The sequence below is a fragment of the Populus trichocarpa genome, chromosome 1 (genome assembly GCF_000002775.5).
Source record: "Populus trichocarpa isolate Nisqually-1 chromosome 1, P.trichocarpa_v4.1, whole genome shotgun sequence".
NCBI lineage: Eukaryota > Viridiplantae > Streptophyta > Magnoliopsida > Malpighiales > Salicaceae > Populus > Populus trichocarpa.
The window spans coordinates 39,463,313-39,485,927 of NC_037285.2; the positions used below are offsets into that span (position 1 = coordinate 39,463,313).

Genomic DNA, 22,615 nt, shown 5'->3' on the forward strand with positions numbered 1-22,615 from the left:
GTAAATCAATCGATTTCGCTTTCTAATTTATTCCTCATCTTCTTCTTCAAATACTACTGTTATACATCTTCTTTACATTACAAAAACTCAAATATCTATGAACTAACTTTTTACTTTTTCTCAATTTGGGTACTGGGTTGAATTTCTTTAAATTGATTTTTGGGTTTTTCTTAGTTCGGGAACTAGGTTTTTCAAATTGGGTTGAATTTTTGTGAATTGATTTTTGGGATTTTCTCAATTTGGGAACTAGGTTATCAAATTTGTGTTCTTGTGAACAAAGTTGAAGATAATGTATCTGGAGTTTTTGTGAGAAACAAATTGTTTTAAATCATTTAGTAGGATGTTCATGATATTGGTTACTCATTGTTGAAAATCAATTTCCTGGATTTTTTTCCCTTCAAGATTCTTGAATCTAATTTCAGATTTCAAATTGAAAATATTGAAAGCTAACACTAAAATCTATTCTAAGAAATATTCAAAGCAATTCTGGAGGAGAAAACGGTTGAAGATGGTGGGTTTTTTTTTTCTTCTCAATTTAATGGCAAAGTTTGAATATTTGATATAAGGGCACTTTAGTAATTAAATAGAATATAATAACAATTATGTGATAATCAAATATTTGATGCTGTATTAAGGAAATATGAATAAAATCTCGAGGAGCTGTGATGAAGAGGATCAACATAGAAAGCCCCCAGAGGGATAAGGAAAAGGTTTTGAAACATTGTTTTGCCTCCTCTCCGGCTGTCTTCCAATGAGTTGTTCTCATTTATACATATTAAATATAGTGTCTCCTAAAGAAAAACAGGGTCCCGTAGCTCAGTTGGTTAGAGCGTTGGTCTTATGAGCCGAAGGTCGCGGGTTCGAGCCCCGCCGGGACCACCGCTTCTGTAGTATATTTTGATTTCCCTAAACTTGTTGTTTTAAACCTCGGGACTAATGATTGGTGAAATCCAGTTAGGTTAGGTGGTCCGTGGGACACCTGATTGCGCAGTCGTTTTAATGTATTTGACTGTTGACCTTCCAAAAGATGAAACACCAGTTTCAGTTTGGTTGAGCAGTCAGTTGAAGGAGAAGAGAAGATAGCACCCATCCCCTTTCCACCTATTTCTTGCATTGCACTTCACCTTCTACTTCTTAATTAATACTTGGAGTCCCAATATTGATCTCCACAACCCAATCCAACGAAGAATGTGTTGCTTCTCTCTTTGAACCCCCCATAAAAACAAACATGGGTTGTCTCTTCTCTGGTATGTTTGCCACTACATACGTCTAGTTATTTTCTCTCATAAACAAGATCATGTGTTCATGTCAGCATCAACTTATCAATGATTGATGATAGCTATGTTCTAGTGTACTTGTTTATTCTGGCTTATATTAATGAAATCTGTAGTTGATTTGCTAATCATTGATTCTGCTTTGTGTACGTTGATTAAGTTTGCTGAACTAATCATTAGAAATGGAGGGATGTTCTTGATTTTCTATATACATACGCACGCTTAATCTGCTAGAAATAATTAAGCTGATCTATACCAATGGGCTCAGGGAACTGGTTGAAGTCAATTATAAGAACGAGAAAGGCGAAGAAAGATGCATCAAAGAAAGTAAAGGTAAAAATACTCTGGATTCTGATGATTCCTTCTGGTAAGACAGGAGCTGTTGTTTCTTTTTGTAATCTGTTCCTGCATCTCTGTGAGACAGGTACACTCGGCTACCGAAAAGGCAAACGGGTCAAAGGAGAGCTCACCCGCCCATGGAGAATCAAGTAATCTTGCCAATGGTGATTTGGAGAGCAATATTCATGTTGCTCCTGGATTGTCTGCTGAATATATAGCTGCTGTCAGGATTCAAGATGCTTTTCGGGCATACAAGGTACATTTCAATGGTGTGATTATACATACATACATACATATATATACATAGAAGGAGCATTAATTTTTTATTTTTTTGGACCCATGAATCAACCCTTTGATTATGATAAGAAGAAAATCAAGAACATGGCAGCGACTGCCAGTTTCGTTTCTGCCTTCTTTACAGGACAGCTGCTTATGGCAGTAGCTTCATTTTGTAAGCTGAAATCTCCTCCTGCATATAATGGATGAAGAATTTGATTTGGCATAGAAGAAACAGAGAGTGATAACTTCAGAACATTCACTCACTCTCCTCCCTTTTGTGGACTGGTGCATGGGTTCGTACCAATCTCATAGTTCCTCATCACTGCTCGATAATCAAACTAGCCAAATACCTTATCATGTAGGAATGCTCTTTTTTCAATGTGTTGAGTTGTGTGACTCTTTACCCTTATAGAACCTTGTACCTTTTTCTCCATCGTGCATGCATGTCTAGAAACCTCATACCAACATGAGATCGATGTCTATATTTCTTATTAAAAAGAATTGTGTCAGAATAATTTATTCATTTCTGTGAGGTTCACCATGTTTCATTGATTTAGCCAACATAATTTTGGGATTTCATTTTATTTGCCAGTCCTTTCCCCGGCAGATCGATTTAAAGATTATGGTATCCAGTTGTCTTTTTTTAGTGATTTTTTTGAGGTTGAACCTGTTTTTTTATTAAAATTTTAATTTTTTTTTTATTTTAAATCAAAATTTTTAGTGAATTTAATGTGATAATGTTAAAAATAAATTTTAAAAAAATTAAAAAATTATTTTTAAATAAAAAATACTTTAAAAAATATTTATAATAATTTACGCTACTTGGGTAGACAACATAGATTTTCTTATTTGTCAGGGATATTTGGTGGTCTGCGGGAGGAAGTGAAGTAGCCTAGAGGGGGGTGGGGACCAAAGAGGCCATAAAGGAAGGATAGAAACTTTTTTTGTTAACGCTGATGGAATTTCAAGCAATCTACTTGCTTGCTCTCTTGAGCTTATAGCCAATCCAACCATTATAGAAGTTGTACTTTCTGTGAAGTAATAATGGATTGCTTTGCTCGTTTTCAGGCAAGAAAAGCAATGCACCGTCTTAAGGGCGCCGTGAGGTTCAATGTGCTGATTCATGGTCATGACACTCAAAAGCAAGCTTCAAGCACATTAAGCCATATTCATTCATGGAGCAACATACAGGCACAGATTAGAGCCCGCCGGCACCATATGGTCACCGAAGGCCGTATCAAGCAAAAGAAATTAGAAAACCAGTTGAAACTCGAGGCCAGACTTCAAGAGATTGAGGTACTAATCACTGTTACAAAATGAAATAGTACAGAAAATTATGTCACAGAAAAATATACTAGAATGTTGCCAATTTTAATAGTCACCTGACCTGTCAACCAATACAGATCGTGGGTTCCCACTAAATTTTGTTGAAGACTTTTCCACCGCATTGAAGCGAGTGTCTATGCTAATTTATTGCATAATTCCAAGAAAATGAACTCTATTTTTTTTTGTTAAAGATTGTTTTTATTTATAATACAAAATAATTCTTGGTGAGTAATGAATGAGCCTGACCCATTCTGTGTGGACTGGTAGCTGTTGGTTTTTTTCTCTGTGAGATGGAGCTATTTGGAAAAAAAATGAAATTCGTCCAAGTGGGAAATGTCTTCTAGTTAAGTGGCAGAATTTAATTATACTTTGATCTGATTTATCACTACTTTCCCAGTGAACAGTTATAAAAGAAATTTACAAGGATTCAAGAGAAAAGGAAGTCAGCAGCTACTTTCCTTGTAGTTTGGAATTGTGTTTCAAATAATATTTCATGAAAAGGAAGAATTGCATACGGTTTGTACAGATACATGTTCTGAGAGAAATTAAATGCATCCAAAGTGGTTAGCTCCCAAGAAAAAAAAGAAAAAGAAAGAAAAGGGCAATTAACCATATATGGTTCACCAGAAGCGATGTTCCCAAAGGAAGAATTTAATGGCGTCCTACCATTATGTATTTTATATGGAATGTGGTTGTAAGCCCGGACCTCTAAATTATTGCACGAATTTAAGATCCACTGTCCACAATTGTTTGCTTAGCTTTGACTTTGTTGACCAGGTGGAGTGGTGCGGTGGCTCCGATACCATGGAGGAAATCCTTTCCAGGATCCAGCAAAGAGAAGAAGCAGCAGTAAAGCGTGAACGAGCCATGGCATATGCCTTCTCTCATCAGGTCCATTAACTGTTAACATATTTATTTCCTGTAGTCTCTGGTTCAGTCGGAGGTAAACGTGTGAGCTTAATGTGAACGATTTACAGTGGAGAGCCAACCCTACCCAATATCTAGGCCAGGCCTATTACAGCCTTGGCAAAGAAAACTGGGGTTGGAGCTGGAAGGAGCGCTGGATTGCTGCTCGGCCATGGGAGATTAGGGTTCATGCTGAGCTTCATAACCTCAAGAAAGCTCATCCAAAGCAAGAGAGCAAAACGACACTTCCAACCAAACCTGCTTTGTCAAATGGGAAGGTGACTGCTAAATCTAAAATGTTGCCTAGCCCAGCTGTGGATTGTCAAGCTGCCCAGGTTGCCAGTTCTACAGCCGGCTCGTCTCATCTGCTGATTCCAAGTTGACCTTCGTGATGCTCCCTTCTTGATCCTGTGTCTCTGTATTGTTTATTTTCGGGGTTGGTGTGAGATTGGCATGCAGCGTGTAAAATAAACATATTTTTGCTTACAGTTATTATTAAGTAAATTATCTTAGTAACTAAAAAGATTCATCGAGCAAATTTGGCTTGTTCGGTAATGACAAGAGGCTTCATTTTCTTGCCTCGAAAAGAAGTAACATGGGCATGGAGCTCGAAACCACCGAGGAAGGATGCATTTTAACCGTGAAATTAATTAATGTTCTTAAATCAGCAGGCAACTAGAAGACCTTCGCACTTTGAGCTAGCTCCTGTGTCCATTATGCATCAATTACCACACCAATCCATTGTTAGTTGTATAGCTAGACAAGAACAAGTACATCCCAACAAGATCTTGCATTCCTAACCCCAATAAATCAGTATTTTTCTTGTAAATCTTAGTTTACTAAGGCGCTATTCAGCATGTTCATCTCATGCGTACCGGTATCCACCCCAGCCACCCTATGTTATTAGCTTTCAACGAGGTAAAAGAAGGGAATTTGGTGTAGAATTACGCTTATGGCTGTACCTTGCCTTTGCAGTAGTAATTATCAACTCCAGTATAAAGAACACTAGCTAGTAACCAGCAGAAAGCAAAATGTCACCATCTCCATTGAATCCAAGTGTTTCACTTTAATATATTTTGGTTTTTCCCCGGGTGCCAAAAAAAAAACCCAGCTAGGCTGAAGAGATTTTTTTGAGGGACTGAGATTTACAGGGTAGGGGACCGAAGACAGATGGCAAAGTATCGCATTTTTAGTGGTATCCATCTGTGTATTCTTCCATAATTGTGCCTTGCTGTGTTCATGCCATTATGTGTATTCTTCCATAATTGAGCTTTGCTGTGTTCATCACATTATTTAATAGTGTACGAGATTGTTGTTCGGTTATTTTTCAAAATGTTTTTCATGTATAAAAATAATATTTTTTTTATAAATTTATTTTTGATGTCAGAACATCAAAACTAATTTAAAAAACAAATTCAAAAGTACTTTTTTAACGCAAAAACAAAAACAAAAACATCATCCAGCATATGTGTACGTACACAGAGTAGCCCCACACCACTTGTTCTACCTTCTAAATTTATCTAAGCTTAGGAATCATTGATTACACCAAGAATGGCAGGCCATGACCTTTGGATTCCTCCTCACAGCCTGATCTTGATGCAAATGTATCATCCAGGACTGGAGGGCTTGTATATCAAATCCCACATCTACAACCTAAGCACAAATAGATCCTCCAATAACACCTGGATCTCTTTCAGGTTGGCTAAATAAGGGAATTCAGATAACTACACTGTTTTTTCTGCTATGAAGAAAATGAGGTTTCCGAGATCTATCTTTGTTTTGCTTCCTCTTATATGATGAACTCTATGTTTTACTTTCAGACACAAGTCTAGTCAAATCATACTAAAGAGGCTAGTAAAACAGAAAGTATGGAGTAAATGACACTAGAAAACACAATTCTCCACTCAACAGACATAAAGTCTCCATTTCTTTTCCAGCTTCCTATTCTATTCCATTGCAAACAGCTTCTACTGTTGATGGAAAATGACTCATTGTTCGATGCTCCCGAAAATCCAAGCAACGAAAGAGATGTTAAAGATGGGTTTATTCTTTCAATTCTTTTTGCAGATTTAAGGAAGTTGTTGAGGCATCAAAAGGCAGAAAAGCAACAGACAAAAACAATCACAAAGGGAAACTCTCTCTCTCATCTACATGAAAAAAAAAATCGACCATGTCCAAACAGAGGAAGTAGCCCGTATCGTGTTGCTCCCATTCTTTGACACTAGTTATAAGCAGTTCAAAAGAACAGGATATAGTATTGAGCAAGGGGAAAATGCTACTGCAAAAAGTCTATGTTTGCTGATCTGGGGTTGCCTGTTTTACAGAAAATCATTGAAAGGATAACAGATTATGCCTATCAGGTCTGCTCTAGTTGGGGAAAACATGAAACCATTCATCAAATCAAAGTAGTTCTGCTTCTATCAGCAATTCTAGAAATGGAATCAAATACAACCAAACATCCATGACATACAAAAAGTGTAGCCACATAAACACACAGCCAATCCAACACAAGTTCGAAGCAAAGCTGAGGTATCAAAGCCCTCCCACACATGGAAGCTAAAACAACAGCTAGAACGTAATACTAATAAACATCTGATAGAAACTAAACAGACCGGGGATCGAAAAACCTGAAACATCCACTCAGATCTCTCTCTCTTCCCACGGTATATGCCATTGATTCATCTTCAAGTCACCAGGCCAGTCTTTGAAATATCTTCTTAGCACCGTATTAGTCTCTCTTAAACAATGAACAAGTCCTGCAAGAACGAGCTAAAATGAAAAAATGATGACATTATATGGATAGAATATATGAAATTGAGAAATGGGTTCTTATGGTAGCACCTGGTAAAGGTGAAATTTTTGACGTTTTTGCTCGATCAATGGCGAGAATCAGAGGAAGCAGAGGACGGCTTGTTGTGAATGCCGTCGTGCTCCTCATCTTCGCCTTGAATTCGTGCTGGAACTCGAAACCCATAGAACTCACCACCTGAGGCAGTGAATCCAATGCCTGATATTGCAGTTTGCTGATGATAAATTTGTGGAATTTGTTGTTGTTCATGATGATCAGGAGTGATTGCTGGGTCTATCCAAGCACGAACTGAAGGCATGTTACTGGACTGAAGGGGTCCCCTCTGTGAAAAAAACTGGTTTTGGCCGAAAAACGGCTGTATAAGTGGCGATGGAGACATCGTCTGTAGCGGTGGTAGTGGTGTGTTGAAGAAGAATCCTCCACCTCCGCCGCCGCCGCCGCCGCCAGCTGCATTCCAAGCCACCAAATTTCTTTGGAATCGGTTGATTTCTGGTGTGTGGTGCTGCTCAGACCACCCACTAGAAGAGCCATCTAGACCGAGATAATGAGCAGTGGTTCCAGAGAACACTTGATGTTCATTTTGAGCTTGATGGCCATGATGGTGTGCTTGATGTTGCAAAAGAATTGGTTCTTGAAATGATTGGAGCGAGAGCCTCAGATCTTGGCTCTGGCTGCTGGTTCTTGACAGCAAATCTGGTGGATAGTTCTGAAACTGTATAGTTGGAGACGATGTCTCCGTAGAAGCACCCATTGGAAAGAAAGTTTTGATTGTGTCAGCAATAGCATCTGAGTCTAAAGATGGTGGCAGAAAACCCGAACTACAGTCGGGATTTTCTGCCATTTGCTGTTGCATATTTTGAACTTCAATTGCTGCTGCTGCTGCTGCTTTTGAAGCGGCAACATTTTCCATGGAAAGCTGATACTCCCTCTCGTCGCTTATGTTTTGTTGCTGGGTGCTTCTTGTTGTAGTTTTACTGGTTGCGCGGGTGAATCCCGCTGTGGTTGGATCCCATGCGGGTAGCTCTGCAAGCTCGTCTATGGAAGCCTTGGCTTTCTTGATGAGCCAATCGACGGCTTTGCTGGGACGGTCGTAGCCTAGGCGGTCCTGCACATCGTAGAACTGGATGGCAGTGTGCGCTGAGAGCCGGACGCGGCGGTCTCTGGGGCCTTTGGCAGTACAGACCTTGCTGTGGCGGTCTTTTCTTCCTGTGGACCGAACAATGTGGCCTCCTTGGACCTCCACAATCTCTCCCACTGTGTTTCTTATCCCCAATCTTGACGATGTTGCTGCTTGGTGGTGGCTCTCTCCCATTTTTCTTGCATATTCGAGGCCTTGCTCTTGAAGAGTTGAAGATGAAGAAGATAGGAAGTAAGATCTTTTTTTGGATGGTTGTAGAGGAGATTGCTGCTGTTGCTGTGTGTCTAATCTTTGATATAAGAGTTGGTTTTGATCTTGTTGGGACTCTGTGTTTTGGAGATATTGATGGTGGCCAAGAAAGGGTGGCACTTGTTGTTGATGATGATATTGATGCTGTTTGGGTGATTGATGATCTTGTTCTTCTTCTCCTTCTACATGTCTTGAATTGAGAACTATGTTTTGAAGTTGGTGGTGATGGTGGTGATTCCTTCGAGGATCCAGTCTCAGACCCTTGTTCTTTATCTGTTCCAGCTTTTATTGGATAACACTTTTCTTTAATGGGTGGGGGTTGTCTCTTTACCACTCTCTCTAATTTGCTGCTTCCTAGTCTCTTCTTGTTGCTTGTGCAACTGCTGCCACCACTCTGATACCTGATGCTGCTGCTTCTGCTGCCTCTCCCAAAAGGTTCTGCCATTCAATATTTCCACTTCCATCAAACCCAACATCACCTCCAAAATAAAATAAAAACTCTTAACCTAAAACTGAAAACCAAGCCTGAAAGCCTATGCCTGCTCTATGGGTAGCCTAACCCATCTCCTCTTCCCTTGACTCTCTATCTGCAGTTAGCTAGGCTTTTGATGGTTGTCCTTCTCTACGCAGCACCACACAAGGGTAATACGGAAAACACCCTCTGGAGAAAGAAGACCGAGAACAAGCAACACCCCCGAATTCTCAAGAAGGGTCTTCTTGGGAAATCTCCTGCGGTTGTTTCATCGTTTTGTATGGGAAGAGAGAGGGGAAAGGGTAGATATGGTGCTATGGAACAGTAAATATACGGGCTATAGCTAGCTGGGGAAAGATAAATTCTTTCTTCCTTTCTTGACCTATAAGAAGAGGAGTCCTTGATGATGCCACTGGTAAGTGTGGCAGTGTTTGGTCAGAAATGAGATTAAAGATCTCTGTGACCTCATCACTGCGTCTGCTGCTGCTGTTCTTTCTACCACAAGACGCACAAGCACCAACCAAGAAAGAGCTAATGATTCAATCAACAAGTCTCCAAGCCTCAACTTTATTTTACTCCCTCCTCCTCTCTCTCTCTCTCTCTCTCTCCACCCTTTTCTTTCAATGTTTGGTATGTTTCACTCTCCAATTCGGTTCTTTTAAGATTTTTTTTTACTATTCCTACTTGACCTGGTTAGAAGTTAGAACCGTTGGTTGTAGTTCAAAGGGAGTGGTGCGTCTCTCTCTCTCTCTCTCTCTCTCTCTCTCTGGTCTGGATGCTTTGAGAGATTAGATCCTTTATATGCCAACACAGCTTTTGAAAGTGACCCTCCCTTACAGCTTTTCCTCTGCTCTCCCTCTCTTTATTGCTTCGCTCAAAAGGAACAACACCATCTTCCACCCCATCTTTTTCTGGTTGGATTTCTCATACATGGCATCTTGACACCCTGTATTTTTTTTTATATATTTTTCCCCAAATTATGTTTCTCTCGATTTGTTATTCTCCTTTTTCTTTTTCTGAATATTATTTACGTAGCCATGTGTTTTTTAAATTACTTATAAGTCCAGGTAGAGGTAGAAAATCCACGGGGAAGAACTGGCTGTACTTGAACTGGAGCTGTGGTACTGTGGTCTTTTAGCTGTAATCATTCAGCTTAAAGTTTCATGATTCAATAATAAAAGCCTGGATTTTTAGCTAATATAATCTCAAATAATTAAAGAGGAAAAATATATTATTGGGGCCGTTCAGAAATTCATTCTAAGTGATTGCGAATAAAAGATAAGCTTTATAGATGATGTTTTATTACTTCCTAAGCTTGCAACAAGCACAATAATTACAGTGTCTTCAAGTAACTGTAAAAAGCACCAAGGCAAATCGTTTTGGCTTTCTTTGATTAATGATTTATCATTTTTCTTGAGTCTTTGTTGTTAAATTATTTATGGAAATCGGAGTTTTGGTTATTTGAATATTTACAAATAAGCAAAATCTGATAATTATTTAGAGCATGTTTGTTTTTATAGGTGAGATTCGTCTCTACTAACCGCACTGTATCATATGTTTGGTAAGTAATAAAATATTATGTCTCTACTAACATACTGTATTAGACGTTTGATAAGTAATAAAATATTGTTTACTGTTAATGGGACCTACCAGAATTTACGGGCGCGTCAGCGTGTCACTGAAAGCAACTCCAAGCTGCTTCTGCTCTCTCCACTCCACTGTTCACTTAAGTGAACAGTAAATAGTGAGTGGAGAGTGAATTAATTCACTCTTCACTGTTCACTTAAGTGGAGAGTGACTGTTCAGTGAACAATTGAAACACTCTTTATTGTTCTGGGCGGACCGGGTCTGGTCCAACATTGAACCGGGTCTGATCTAGTTTAAAAAATTAATTTTAATTTTTATTTTTAATTGTGTCTTATTCGAAAAACTAGTGTTTAACATTATTTAATGACACTATATAAATTAGAAGGAGATCGCTTGATGACGTAGCATTTGCAGAATTTGATCGCAATCCCAATTTTGTTCCTGATGATATTTTACATGATGTTGTTGCGCGCTTAAAAAACCAAGAAAACTATAGTCCTTGTCGGATGGATTTCGTACGTGATGGAATTGTAGATAGTTTAATGGAACAATAAAAAATATTTTATATAAGTATTATTTATTTCATGATGTAATAGCAGTTGTTAAATCTACAATATTTAAATTAAAACTCATCAATATTAATATATATCTTTTTTAATTATTTTATAACCTCAATTTAAAAAGCATTATTAACCAAACACATTAAACTATTTTTTATTCAACCTCAATTTCAACCACAGTTTTAACCAAACATATATAAATATCAAACCAACCTCAATTAAAAATACTTTTTATAAAACAGTTTTTTTCAAATCACAATAAAAAAAACTACCACAATACCAAACATATTATTGTCCTTTGTTATAATAATAATAATAAAAAAAAGCTTGGTGAATTCTTGTGCTTGATAAATTATTTAAATTGAGATTTTTTGAAAATGTTGTGAGTAGAAGTAAATCATAACCAAAATTTTGTTAGATTGGTCACTTCACTCGTTTGTTCACCATAATAAGTTGAAAGGAAAATGAGCTAATTGTCTTTAATTGCTATTTTTATTATTTTTTGCTCTTCAGTGGAAAATTGGGGGGTAATTGATCTTCTTCAATAGCCCCATTGGTCTTGAATAAGGGGCATATATGTTTTTTCTATTTTTTTTAATAGTAAAATAATTTATCTGCACTAAAAATAAAAAAAAATAGAACTGTTAATCAAGGATTTTTTTGTTTTTTTATTTTTTTGAATATAATAAAAAAAACAATTTCACCTTTAGAATTAGACAAAAATAAAACATATATCTAGAGGTATTTTTATCCTTTCACATATGATTTTTTTGTTGAGGGTATTTTCATTTTTCTACATTGAATAATTAATCTTTTTATTAAAAAATATTGTTAGCATGTGTCCTTCATACACAAGCATTTAGGAGATGTCTGCACCATGTATTTGCACCATTTGAACGATACGTGCAGCACCTCTCAATACAACATCTAAACTTTTGAATGTGCTATTGAAAGCACTGCTGCATTTTCTTCCTCCTGGTACGGTGTGTTATGGCGGTTAGAACAAAAAACATAGTATAGAGGGTGATAAAACATAATCTTTTATAAAAAATAAAAAGGCAATTCCAACATTTTAGCTCAAGTGATTTGAATTTTTTCAATAATTTAGATAAGTTTAAACAACTAAAATTTTATTTTAACATCAAGATAAATCTATCCCGCGCTAGATCAACACACCACCTCGTGTTATTTTTTTAAATTTCATGGGTCTCGCACAAACTTTTCATGCAACTTTACTTTAGTTTATTATAATTTATTATTCTATTATCTTATATTTACTGATGGAAACATTAGAGTATCTCTTGTTACAATCAAAAACTGGAATTTAGCAGACAAAGATTTACATTGGAGCTATCATTTCACCCGTAAAAGACACAAGTGCATGTATTCTATCCCAAGTTCTTACACGACTTCATCAAAGAGTAATTCACAAACTCCGAAGGATGAGGAGGCAATCTTGTAAATATCGCCCAACTTGTCGGATACTTCATCCATCGACTAATAATCAACCGGAAAGTTACATTACACTGCCATCACTCTGTACTTGTGATATTTTCGCTGTGCTCAATTTATACTGCACTAGTCACAGTCTGCGCTTTTTCTTAGTGGGAGTTTTTTATTTAATTATATAATAGTTAAAATAAATATTTGTAAAAAATAATAATTTATAATTTAGAGAAAAATATACTTTTTTAGGACTTTTTTATTCATGTATTTCTCTTTGTTTTCACAAAACTTGTCTTTTTAAAAAAAAAATAATTTATATTCTAGAAAAAATATGTTTTTATATGTGAAGCATAAAACATATAATGGTTTTAAGAGTAAGTTTCAATAAAAAAAATTAAATAAAATTATAACTCTATAATTTTCAAGTGAATGTATGAAAAAAATAAAAGAGTAATTAATTTTATAAAATTATATAAAAAATATCAAGAGCTCATATCTTATTTGAAACAATAGCATAATTAGATAACTTTTTAAATATTATTTTAATAAAAAAAATTAAAAATAGAAAACTAGAGGGCCAATTAAAAAAAAAATTAAGACCATAAAGGATAAGCCTCAAAGAAAACAATTCAGGTGCATCTGGATTTTTGTTTTTAAAAAATAAGTTTTTTTTTAATAGAATGAATGAAGTTTTATCTACTTCAATAAATTTTGATAATTTTTTATGACTACAAGGTATGAGTTTCGGGTTTATAAAACTTATTTTTTAACTTGTTTTCACCTAAAAATTTATATATAAAAAAAATCGTTAGAACCTCAATAAATTTATTTCTAACTCAAAACTTCATTTAATCAATCTAAAAAACCCAAATAAAACAAAGTTTTTTAATAAACCCCAAATACATAAAACAAAAACGTATGTGCTCAAGTTTTTTTTAATAAAATGGATGAAACATTATACACTACAACATATTTTGATCACATTTGGTAACTAGAAAATTAAGGTAAGAGTTATGGGACTCTAAAAATCTAATTTTCAATCTATTTTTACTTAAAAATTTATAATAATAAAAAATCATTTCAATCTCAATAAATCTATTTATAACTCAAAAGACCTTATAGTCAATCTAAAGACCCCAAATCAAACCAAACAAAAAAACTTTTTGGATTTCAATGTATTTGAATATGACTGATTCAAAACACTCCCTTTCCTCTTATTTTCGGGTAACTTTCTCACTTTTCGCTCAACATACGGCGACTAAAGCTCGAGGAAAATGAAGTTTAGAACTGAAACGTAATAGCTAAAACAATAAAGATCAAATATGAGAATATTAAAAATTAAGGGATCAAAAAGGGACTTAATAAATGAAGAATATGAAAACTATATAGATACCAAATATGAAAACATAAAAAACTATGGGACTAAAATGAAAAAATAATTAATTGAAAGACTAAAATGAAAAATATAAAAAATATAGAGACCACAAGGTCTTTCAATGTTCAATAAATAGTGAATGGCCGATGTATTTTATTATATTTGTAAAGAGACCGAAAGGGACAGTATTTAAAACTAAAGGGACCGTTTACTAAAAAAAAAAAAAACTCTGCATCAAAGACCAACTTTTCCTGTTTTATGAAAAGTAAAAGATCATTGTGTTTTTAGTATATTAGTAATTATTTTTTGATATTTTTCTTTTCATTGTTTTTTTTTTAGATTTCAAGGGGCGTAACGTAATGGCAAAATGCTTGAGATCTGCACAGCAGGTCTCGAGTTCGAGTCAGGACTTGCATCTCTTGTAAGAGTCTGGAACAGCCGAGGTTTTATTCACTCACCTGGACCCACAAAATATATTTTTTGAAAAGTGAAGTTTCCTCGAATCCAAAATAAAAAAGATAATATTATTAGAGTAAATAACTTTGACTCGTTAAAGCAAATGATTAATTTCACTTTTTAATAATATCAACTAATTTTGAAAATTACTAGTTAGGTTGACAATCATGAACATGAAGAGTTAAGAATACTTAAATTGTCGATGTGTCAATTTGATTTTGTATGTCGTTTTCATACCCTAAGAAGTTCATCCATCATACACACACCTAACAAACATTAATGTAAAATATTCAGCATGATAGTGGAGACTTGTTTGGGGTGTTTATATAATTAATAGTGGAGCCTTGGAGCATGGAAAAGGAAGGGAATGTAGATGGGATTGATCAACTTGTCGAAGGCGATTATTGGTGTGCTGAGGCTGAGAAATTGTTGTTATTTTCTTTTGTTATAAGCAATAATTTTCACATGAAAATGTTTTGGTAATTAAAAAAAACAAAAGTTTGATAAAAAGTTGTGGACTAGAAGGAAGAAAAGGCAAGGTTGCACCCTTTTGAATTAAAGCTAGGTAGAAAAGGTAATTAAAACTTGAAGTTAACTACAAAAATAATTAAAAAAAAAAAGTCTAATTTAAAGGTATTTCAAACCTCGACCAGCTAAAATAAATCAATCTTCCTATAGAACTAGACATGTAGAATAACTTTGTAAAATTTAAACCCAATTCATGATGGGATATAAAATTGTAGTTGTTTTATGCTATTGAACATTGAGTTTTTTCAGGAGCTTTTACTTGTTTAAAATTAAAAATTATACAATAGCATATATATATGTTATTTTTTTATTATATTATAAAGAATAACACAATCTAAAAATTATATTTTTCCTGCAACTCATCAATCTATATTATTTCCCCAAGGTTGTGCTATCTTCCTAATATATTTTAGGTTGTGCTATTTGAAAGAATCCTTTCTTTCCACTTAATTTGTTCAAATACATTGTTTGTTTCTATGGTTGAGTTATAGTTTTCAAAAAACTTGAAAATATATTTTGATATTTTTGAATTGTCTTAATATACAAATATTAAAAATATTATTTTAATATTTTTTTAATGTAAAATAATTTTAAAAATAATTACTATCACAGCATCAAATACTCTCAAAATTTAAGTTGTTACACGCTTTCTTTTGTTTTTTTTTTCTTTGTTGTCGTAGTGCAAGTAACATCACGTCCAAGAATTTCTAGATATTCTCAATCTAGAAAATGGGCATAGCATTTTCATAGAATTGAGATGTGGGGGATTTTTATCCACGTATATATACTTCAACCATGGACAATGAAATGTGAAAGTTCTCTCCCGACGTTTCCGACTTGCTTAAATGAAACTTCCATGGTGGAAACGTACGTGCAGATATTTTCTTTAGCTAGATGTTTACTCGAACTGATATGCATATAATGCTGATGGGTTCAAAGAAAGAAGTTGCTGTTGTTGTTCTGATTTTTTTTTAGCACATCGTTGTCAGCCATGAAAGCAAAATAAAATTGCTCAAGGAAAAGAGAGAATACACAGACAAATAGCTTTTTTCTAGGCGACCCTTTCATATTCAAATTATGTTTTTGGCATATTTTTATGCTCCATCCCTTTCTGTTCTTTAATTTGCAATATTGCTCAAATAACCCACCTCTTGGCCGATCATGTTCTTGGACAAAAGATCTCCATCTCAAGGAAAAAGGAAAAAGAAAAGAAAAAAGGGAGGCTTCAAGCACCATAAATAAAGAACAAATAGGTGATAATGTGAGACAAAATCCTTGTTTTATACCCTTATAGTTATCATTAATCTGGAAACATCACCTATATATATAAAAAATGATGTCCTGTGTACCTTGTTCATTATATTTCTTGTCACCAACATGACAGCACAATGTTCTGCATGAAATTGCGAAATCATAAATTCTTGATCGGAGAAGATTGTCAATAAATAAGCAAAATCTGATTTAAGTATGTTTACGTGTTGGCCAACGAAGGAACAAAGCTCTCAAACTTCCATATCTTCTTCACAGGCTCACGAACTTCAATAAATAAATAAATAAATCACTACTGTGCGGCGTAGAAATATCACTTCTTTTGCAGCGATTTTGCCCACAGATGGCATCTGGGAGAGAGTAAAAGGCTTGATTGTTACTAGATAGATTCTATGGTGAGTTGATCGCCTGGGTTCTAGGCTTCTAGCCACCTGATACCACCTGTCTCTTGTTTTCCCATTTTGGTAAATATATGGTATATCCCAGCGTATTCTTTTCTAGTTGCTCATAGTTTTACTTTTCTTTTTCGTCCTAAAGTATCTCTCTCGAGGAGTGTGTGCGTGTAAATTCCTTGAATTATTCGAACGAATTGGAGTAATAATCTTTTAAATTATGGAGAATGGATAATTTTGAAATTTATCTGTTTAAAAAAATATAAAAAACGAAGAATTCTCTTTGTGAATGTTTATTTTATGATTGTAACTTTATTGTTTTTTAAAAGAAAAAAGGCTTAATATTTTCTTTTGCTTTTGAAGAGCAAAATAATAATTTAACTGTGATAAAAAAGCATTATAACAAATTTGTTCTTAATTAATTTTATAATGATTAATGAATCCCTTATAAAAGATGATCCTACCCTTAATTGCACGCTTTTTAAGTCTTTATCCAAAAGTATAAGCATCATTTTACTATTTCAATGAATAATAAAATATATTTATGACTATAGTGTTTTATTAATAGTTCTTAATTATTTTTGTAATAATATAACTTAGGGTTTTGAGTTTTAATAATTAAAGATAGAGTATATTCATTTAACCATCAACCAAATCCATTTAGATTTCTAGTCATTAATGATGGATAATTATAAAATGACATAAATGACATCATTAGTGGTAATTAATTATGAAGAAATTACATGCACATGTTTAAGTGATGACAAATTGTAGCACCATCCTGTACTTATTTATTTATTTTGATTTTGATTCAATAAATTGTTGAATTTGATTATTTATTCACATTGATAATTTATCCAATTTCAATGCAACAAGGAGATAGCTATTAATAAAACATTAAAAACATAAATATAAGCATTAAATAAATGGTGTTGTTATTTATATATACATAACATTTTTTATGTTCATTCATACATAAACTTTATTTTGTATATTTATACTAATTCTTTAATTCAAGTTTTCTTTCAATGGAGCTATATAGGCCTATTCAGATAGCATTCAAATAAGTCAATTTATAAGGGTTATGGCGTACAAAGATTGGGTAAGGATAAGGTGACAAAGTGACAAAGCCCTTGGCTAGTCAATGAGACATATAGAATGATTAGGAAGATTTGGCTTAATAAGGGCTTGTTTAAGAGTGATCTAAGCTCACATTCAGTCTTTCTAAATAAGATTTGAGGATGTTACCCATGGGTCCTTTCTAGACTCATGATATTTATCTAACTCTCATACACTAGACATTTGTCCCAATTCTAAGATCAAGTATCATAACCTACACTTATAAATATCTCACTCGTTACCTTACTCGGCAACGTTTTAACTATTCATTTTTTTGGAGAGCTTTTTTCTTTGACCTCACGTTTTCTTTTAGGCTATGTTTGTTTCTTGGAATTCACTTTTCGGAAAACCACTTTCCAAACTTTCCTGTGTTTGTTTGACATTAAGAAAGTTGATCAACGGAAAACACTTTCCAGTCAAAGAAAAATTTGGCTTGGTTTCCAGGAAAGTGTTTTCTTGAAAAATTTGGACGGAAAACACTTTCCGGAAGTTGTGAAAAATTTAGAAATGTCATATTATTTGCTGATTATATCAAATTTGGTCCTCAAACTTTTGATTGCTATATATATTTTGTTTTGAATATTTATTTTTCAATTTCATCTCTTAAAATTTAATTTTTATATTAACTTTGGTCATCATTTTTATAATTGTTATTTGCTTTTCCCTTATCATTTTTTTATTGAAATTTTTTATCTATCAAATTTGGTCCTCATTCTTTTGATTGTTACTTATTTTTTTTGAAATAATTTATGAAATGTTAATTATTATTATTTTAATTTCTTCATCTTTCATTTTTTTTTAGATTTGATCTCTATTATTTTGACTATTATTTATTTTATTTGAGATAATTTATGAAATTATATTTTTTTTTCAATTTCATTCTCATTCAACTTTTTAATTTGTAAGATTTGTTCCTCATTATTTTAATAAACTTGAAAAAATAAAACATTAATAAGTTATTTTCCAGCTCATTTTCCATGACATAACCAAACACTGGAAAGTGTTTTCCAACTTATTTTCCATTACACTACCAAACATCAGAAAATAATTCACTTTCCCGGAATTCACTTTCCAAAAGGAAACTACTTTCCTGCAAACAAACGAGGCCTTAGTGTGATACTCCTCGCACTTTTAGGTAGTGGCACACAATCAAAATCCTTTTACAATGCTTCCACACCCCTCTACCTACCATAATATCATCTCTTATTATAATTACCTACCTTTCCTCCCAAGTTTGTCATTATAACACTTGCCCTCGTCTAGGTATTGTTTAGATATAGAGCATTACCTCACCTTTTAATACCCTTAAAAGACCTCCTATACCTATATTTGACGACTCCATCAAGTAGAAATGCTTGGTTATAATATTTCCATCTATTAAGACTATATAAAGAGAACTGAATTAAAAGATCCACAACATCACCAACACCACTATCAATAATAACCCTTCTTATTTTGGCCTCCCCCTTACTCAAAAGGCATTTTAACCAATCGATCAACTCTTCATAATTGCTAATATATTAGAAACTCTTTAGAAAACTCAAGAAAAGATGCAAGTCTCTCATACCCTAGTATTCCAATCCCTTTAAAAAAGTAATGTCGTTATTGCTCAAGTACTCATTGCCCTTATTCATTTCCTCCCTTACACAACCACACCTATCATATAATAAGACCTTAACCAAGCCTTACCAAAGAAACATGCACCTATCATCAATGATGAAAATACTAATGATGTAACCCCAATCGATATTAATAAGAAACTCACCTTCTTAAAAAATAACACCACTTACCCATATAATGACACCACCATATACTTAACACCCTTACAAGATACAAACATCTTCACTAACTAAACACTTAATTCAATTCCTCAACCTAAATCAAGGGGTTTGACCCTTGATACCCAACATGACCATACTTTTATGCTTTACTTTGTGACTAAGAAAGATTTAGAGAAACTCTTAAAAAAAGGCAATAAAAGGCATTTTCTATTTCATTTGATCTCAAGTGTCCCTATCTATAAGTGTAACTCTAATGCCTCATCCAAAAGATTATATGAGCCCTAAAGTTAAGACCTTTAATGGTAAGCATGGGAATGACAAGGATCATTTAATGAAATTCATTATGACCTTAGGGGTATATGGCCTAATTGATTATTTAAAGATTAAAGAGTTATTAAATTTCCTAATTGAAAATGTGTATGCTTAATATGTCAATATTTCTCTTAGTTCTATAAATTTTTGGCTTCTCATATGTAAGCTCTTTACTGAAAAGCTATTTTCTAATTGAGAAAAGGTCATTATGTCTTATTTGAGTAGAGAGCATTAAGGTTTTAAAAAGGGGTTACTTGATAATATTCAACATTTTAGAGAGTGCGCCCTTAGACATTTATGAAGGCTTTGATGATAAAGAGGCTACGAAGTTGTGTATCCATGAGATTTATCGCGATTATTATATTTATTTAAAAAACCCAGGAACCTTCTTTTCTATAATAAGAAGCAAAAAAGTAAGCACTCCTGAAATGTCAACTCTTTTCAACCTTTTTCTTGCACAATAAACAAGGTTCATGGACTTCTAGACTACAATAAGGTTGTTAAACTCCTATTTTTAAAGATGCTCCTAACCAACCAAAACAAAGTTAACCCTTAATATTTTTATAACTCATTTTAACTCCCTTTATTTCAATAACATCATTGAGATAATTGAAGAAACCTCATTAGAATAAGATGAAAAAGACTAGAAGGAGAGTTCCTCACATGTTTTTGAACAGTCACGAGAGAAAGAACCTTTCTCTTGGATAAAACATAATCATCTTAAGGAAAATATTATTGGAAAATTGGATGAAGGTATGAGGTTAAGAAAAAGAGTTATTAATCGAGTCTCATATGTTTATTATTTTTCACAAACTAAACCTAAGAAGGTTGAGATGCCTTACAAGATGAAAGTTGGATCAATGCCATGTATGAGGAACTAAGTTAGTTCACAAGAAATGATGTATGAGAACTAGTTTCATGGCCTAATATTCATAAAATAATCAGAACCAAGTGGATCTTCAAGAACAAATCAGACGAGTATGGAACAATTATCAGAAACAAAGCAAGACTAGTGGCACAAGGATACTCTCAAGTTGAAGGGATTGATTTTGATGAAATATTTGCACTAGTAGCTCGTTTAGAATTTGTTCAGATACTGCTTACAATAACTTGTCACTTGAATTTCAAACTGCTTTAGATGAATATGAAGAGTTTATTCCTAAATAGAATTCTACAAGAAAAAGTCTATGTAGAACAACCTAAAAGGTTTCATTAATCATTTATTTCTCGATCATGTGTACAGTTTAAAGAAACCCTTTTATGGTCTTAAATAAGCACCATGAGCATGACACAAATAGTTAACAAAATATCTACTAGATAATAGTTTTAAAAAAATAACAAACTGATATGACTTTTTTTGTAAGAAAAACTAGTAAACATTTCCTCAATGCTCATATTTATATTGATGACATTGTGTTTGGAGATATTCGTGACTCACTTTCTTATGATTTTTCTAAAGAAATGAAATTAGAATTTAAAATGAGTATGATTAGTGAGTTAAACTTCTTTCTTGGCATACAAATTAAGTAGAGTGAAAATGAAATTTTTATTTCTTAATCTAAATATGTTAGATATATGGTTAAAAATCATGGCATGGAAAAAAATAGTCATGCTTGTACATCTATGAGCACATCTGTTAAATATGCTAGATGTATTAATTCTACACTTTATAGAAACATGATAGGGAGTCTACTTTAAATTACTGCTAGTAGAGTTATCATTGCTTTTAGTGTAAGTGTTTGTGCTAAATTCCAATCTCATCCTAAATAATCACATCTTACAATAGTTAAAAGAATATTAAAATACCTTAGTGTTACAATTCACTATGGTGTATGGTATTCAAAATATTTAAACTTGAGTCTAGTTGATTATTCAGATGTTGATTAGGCATACAATGATGACGACAAAAAAAAAACACTACTGGAGAGTGTTTTTATGTTAATGGCAACTTTGCAGTATGGATGAGTAAGAAACAAAATTAAATCTCATTTTCCATTACAGAAGCCAATTATATTGCAACAAGCATTTGTTGCACACAACTTCTTTGGATGAAAAAGATGTTAGAGGATTATAATTTCTCTCAAGATACTATATCTATTTATTGTGATAATTCCATTGCAATTAGTATCTCTAAAAACATATGCAACATTTAAGAATCAATCATATAGATATAAGACCTCACTTCATTAGAGACTTGGTTGAATCAAAGATTGTGTCATTAGAACATGTGAACATCGAACATTAATTGGTTAACTTATTCATGAAATCTCTAAATGGTTTAAAATTGTAGGTAACATGCTTTAATTATTAAAAGAGACAAAATCTGTAATATATATAAAGTTTTGTTTGTGTTTCTATATGTTTTTTCACACAAGTGAGAGGTTCTAACACTAAAGCATGAAAGCAAACCTCATAAGTATGCCTAAAATATATCTTTATACTTATAAATTTATTTATAAGAAGATTAAAGCAAATCTTATTTGGTATGGTCTTACTTTTAAAACACTATTTTTTTTTAAGTCGACCATATAAAGGTATTATCTTAAACAATATAAGGAAATCAAGTTGTTTTACTAATTGTTAACAAAAGTAAAATTGATTTACAAGCAGATATGCTAACAATTAAGATGGAGTAACCTTAAATTGACTAAAACTAGCTGAACCTAGTAAACAAGCTAAGAAGATACTCTTCCTGATAGATCTTTAAAAAAAATTCGAGTGTTCACATCATTATGAAAATAGACGAACATTTCAGTATGGATCTATTGTACTTTCCAATTCTTTGAAGATAAAAATCAATTGCTTACTATAGAAATAAACAAACAATTATTTAATGTAAATGATAGAGTTCATCAAATCTTATGTTAGGTGTGAAAATGTTTTGTATGTAAGGCTTGGTATAAAGTTTGACTTTCAAGGTATGCTCACACTTTACTAGCATATCTCAGATCAAAGATAAAAAAAAATAAAGAAAGAAATTTTAAAGCAGAACTGTTGT

At 33.3% G+C, this 22,615-nt stretch overlaps 2 protein-coding genes and 1 non-coding gene across 3 annotated transcripts; 2 read left to right on the forward strand and 1 right to left on the reverse strand.

The window, feature by feature from the left end:
* Positions 1-805: 805 nt before the first annotated feature.
* TRNAI-UAU (transfer RNA isoleucine (anticodon UAU)) lies at positions 806-879 on the forward strand. The gene has a single exon. It is a non-coding gene; the product is annotated as a tRNA-Ile (tRNA).
* A 206-nt stretch (positions 880-1,085) lies between these two features.
* LOC7459102 (protein IQ-DOMAIN 10) lies at positions 1,086-4,647 on the forward strand. The gene is made up of 6 exons (XM_002298868.3): positions 1,086-1,247; positions 1,543-1,607; positions 1,699-1,869; positions 2,961-3,188; positions 3,996-4,109; positions 4,196-4,647. Exons 1-6 carry the CDS (start codon positions 1,229-1,231, stop codon positions 4,505-4,507), a joined length of 909 nt encoding a protein of 302 aa, XP_002298904.1. The 5' UTR covers positions 1,086-1,228; the 3' UTR covers positions 4,508-4,647.
* Positions 4,648-6,519: 1,872 nt separating this feature from the next.
* On the reverse strand, positions 6,520-9,565 carry LOC18095390 (transcription factor TCP4). Its single transcript, XM_006369974.3, has 2 exons — positions 6,966-9,565; positions 6,520-6,880 (listed from the first exon to the last, which is right to left on the reverse strand). Exon 1 carries the CDS (start codon positions 8,243-8,245, stop codon positions 7,001-7,003), a length of 1,245 nt encoding a protein of 414 aa, XP_006370036.3. The 5' UTR covers positions 8,246-9,565; the 3' UTR covers positions 6,520-6,880; positions 6,966-7,000.
* Between the last annotated feature and the right edge of the window lie 13,050 nt (positions 9,566-22,615).

Excerpts from the sequence above, each read along its gene's own strand:
- LOC7459102 (XM_002298868.3), top strand. Across the intron at positions 1,870-2,960 it reads ATGCTTTTCGGGCATACAAG|GCAAGAAAAGCAATGCACCG; the intron begins GTACATTTCAAT and ends GCTCGTTTTCAG. Across the intron at positions 4,110-4,195 it reads CATATGCCTTCTCTCATCAG|TGGAGAGCCAACCCTACCCA; the intron begins GTCCATTAACTG and ends AACGATTTACAG.
- LOC18095390 (XM_006369974.3), bottom strand. The coding sequence starts at position 8,245 with ATGGGAGAGAGCCACCACCAAGCAGCAACATCGTCAAGATTGGGGATA.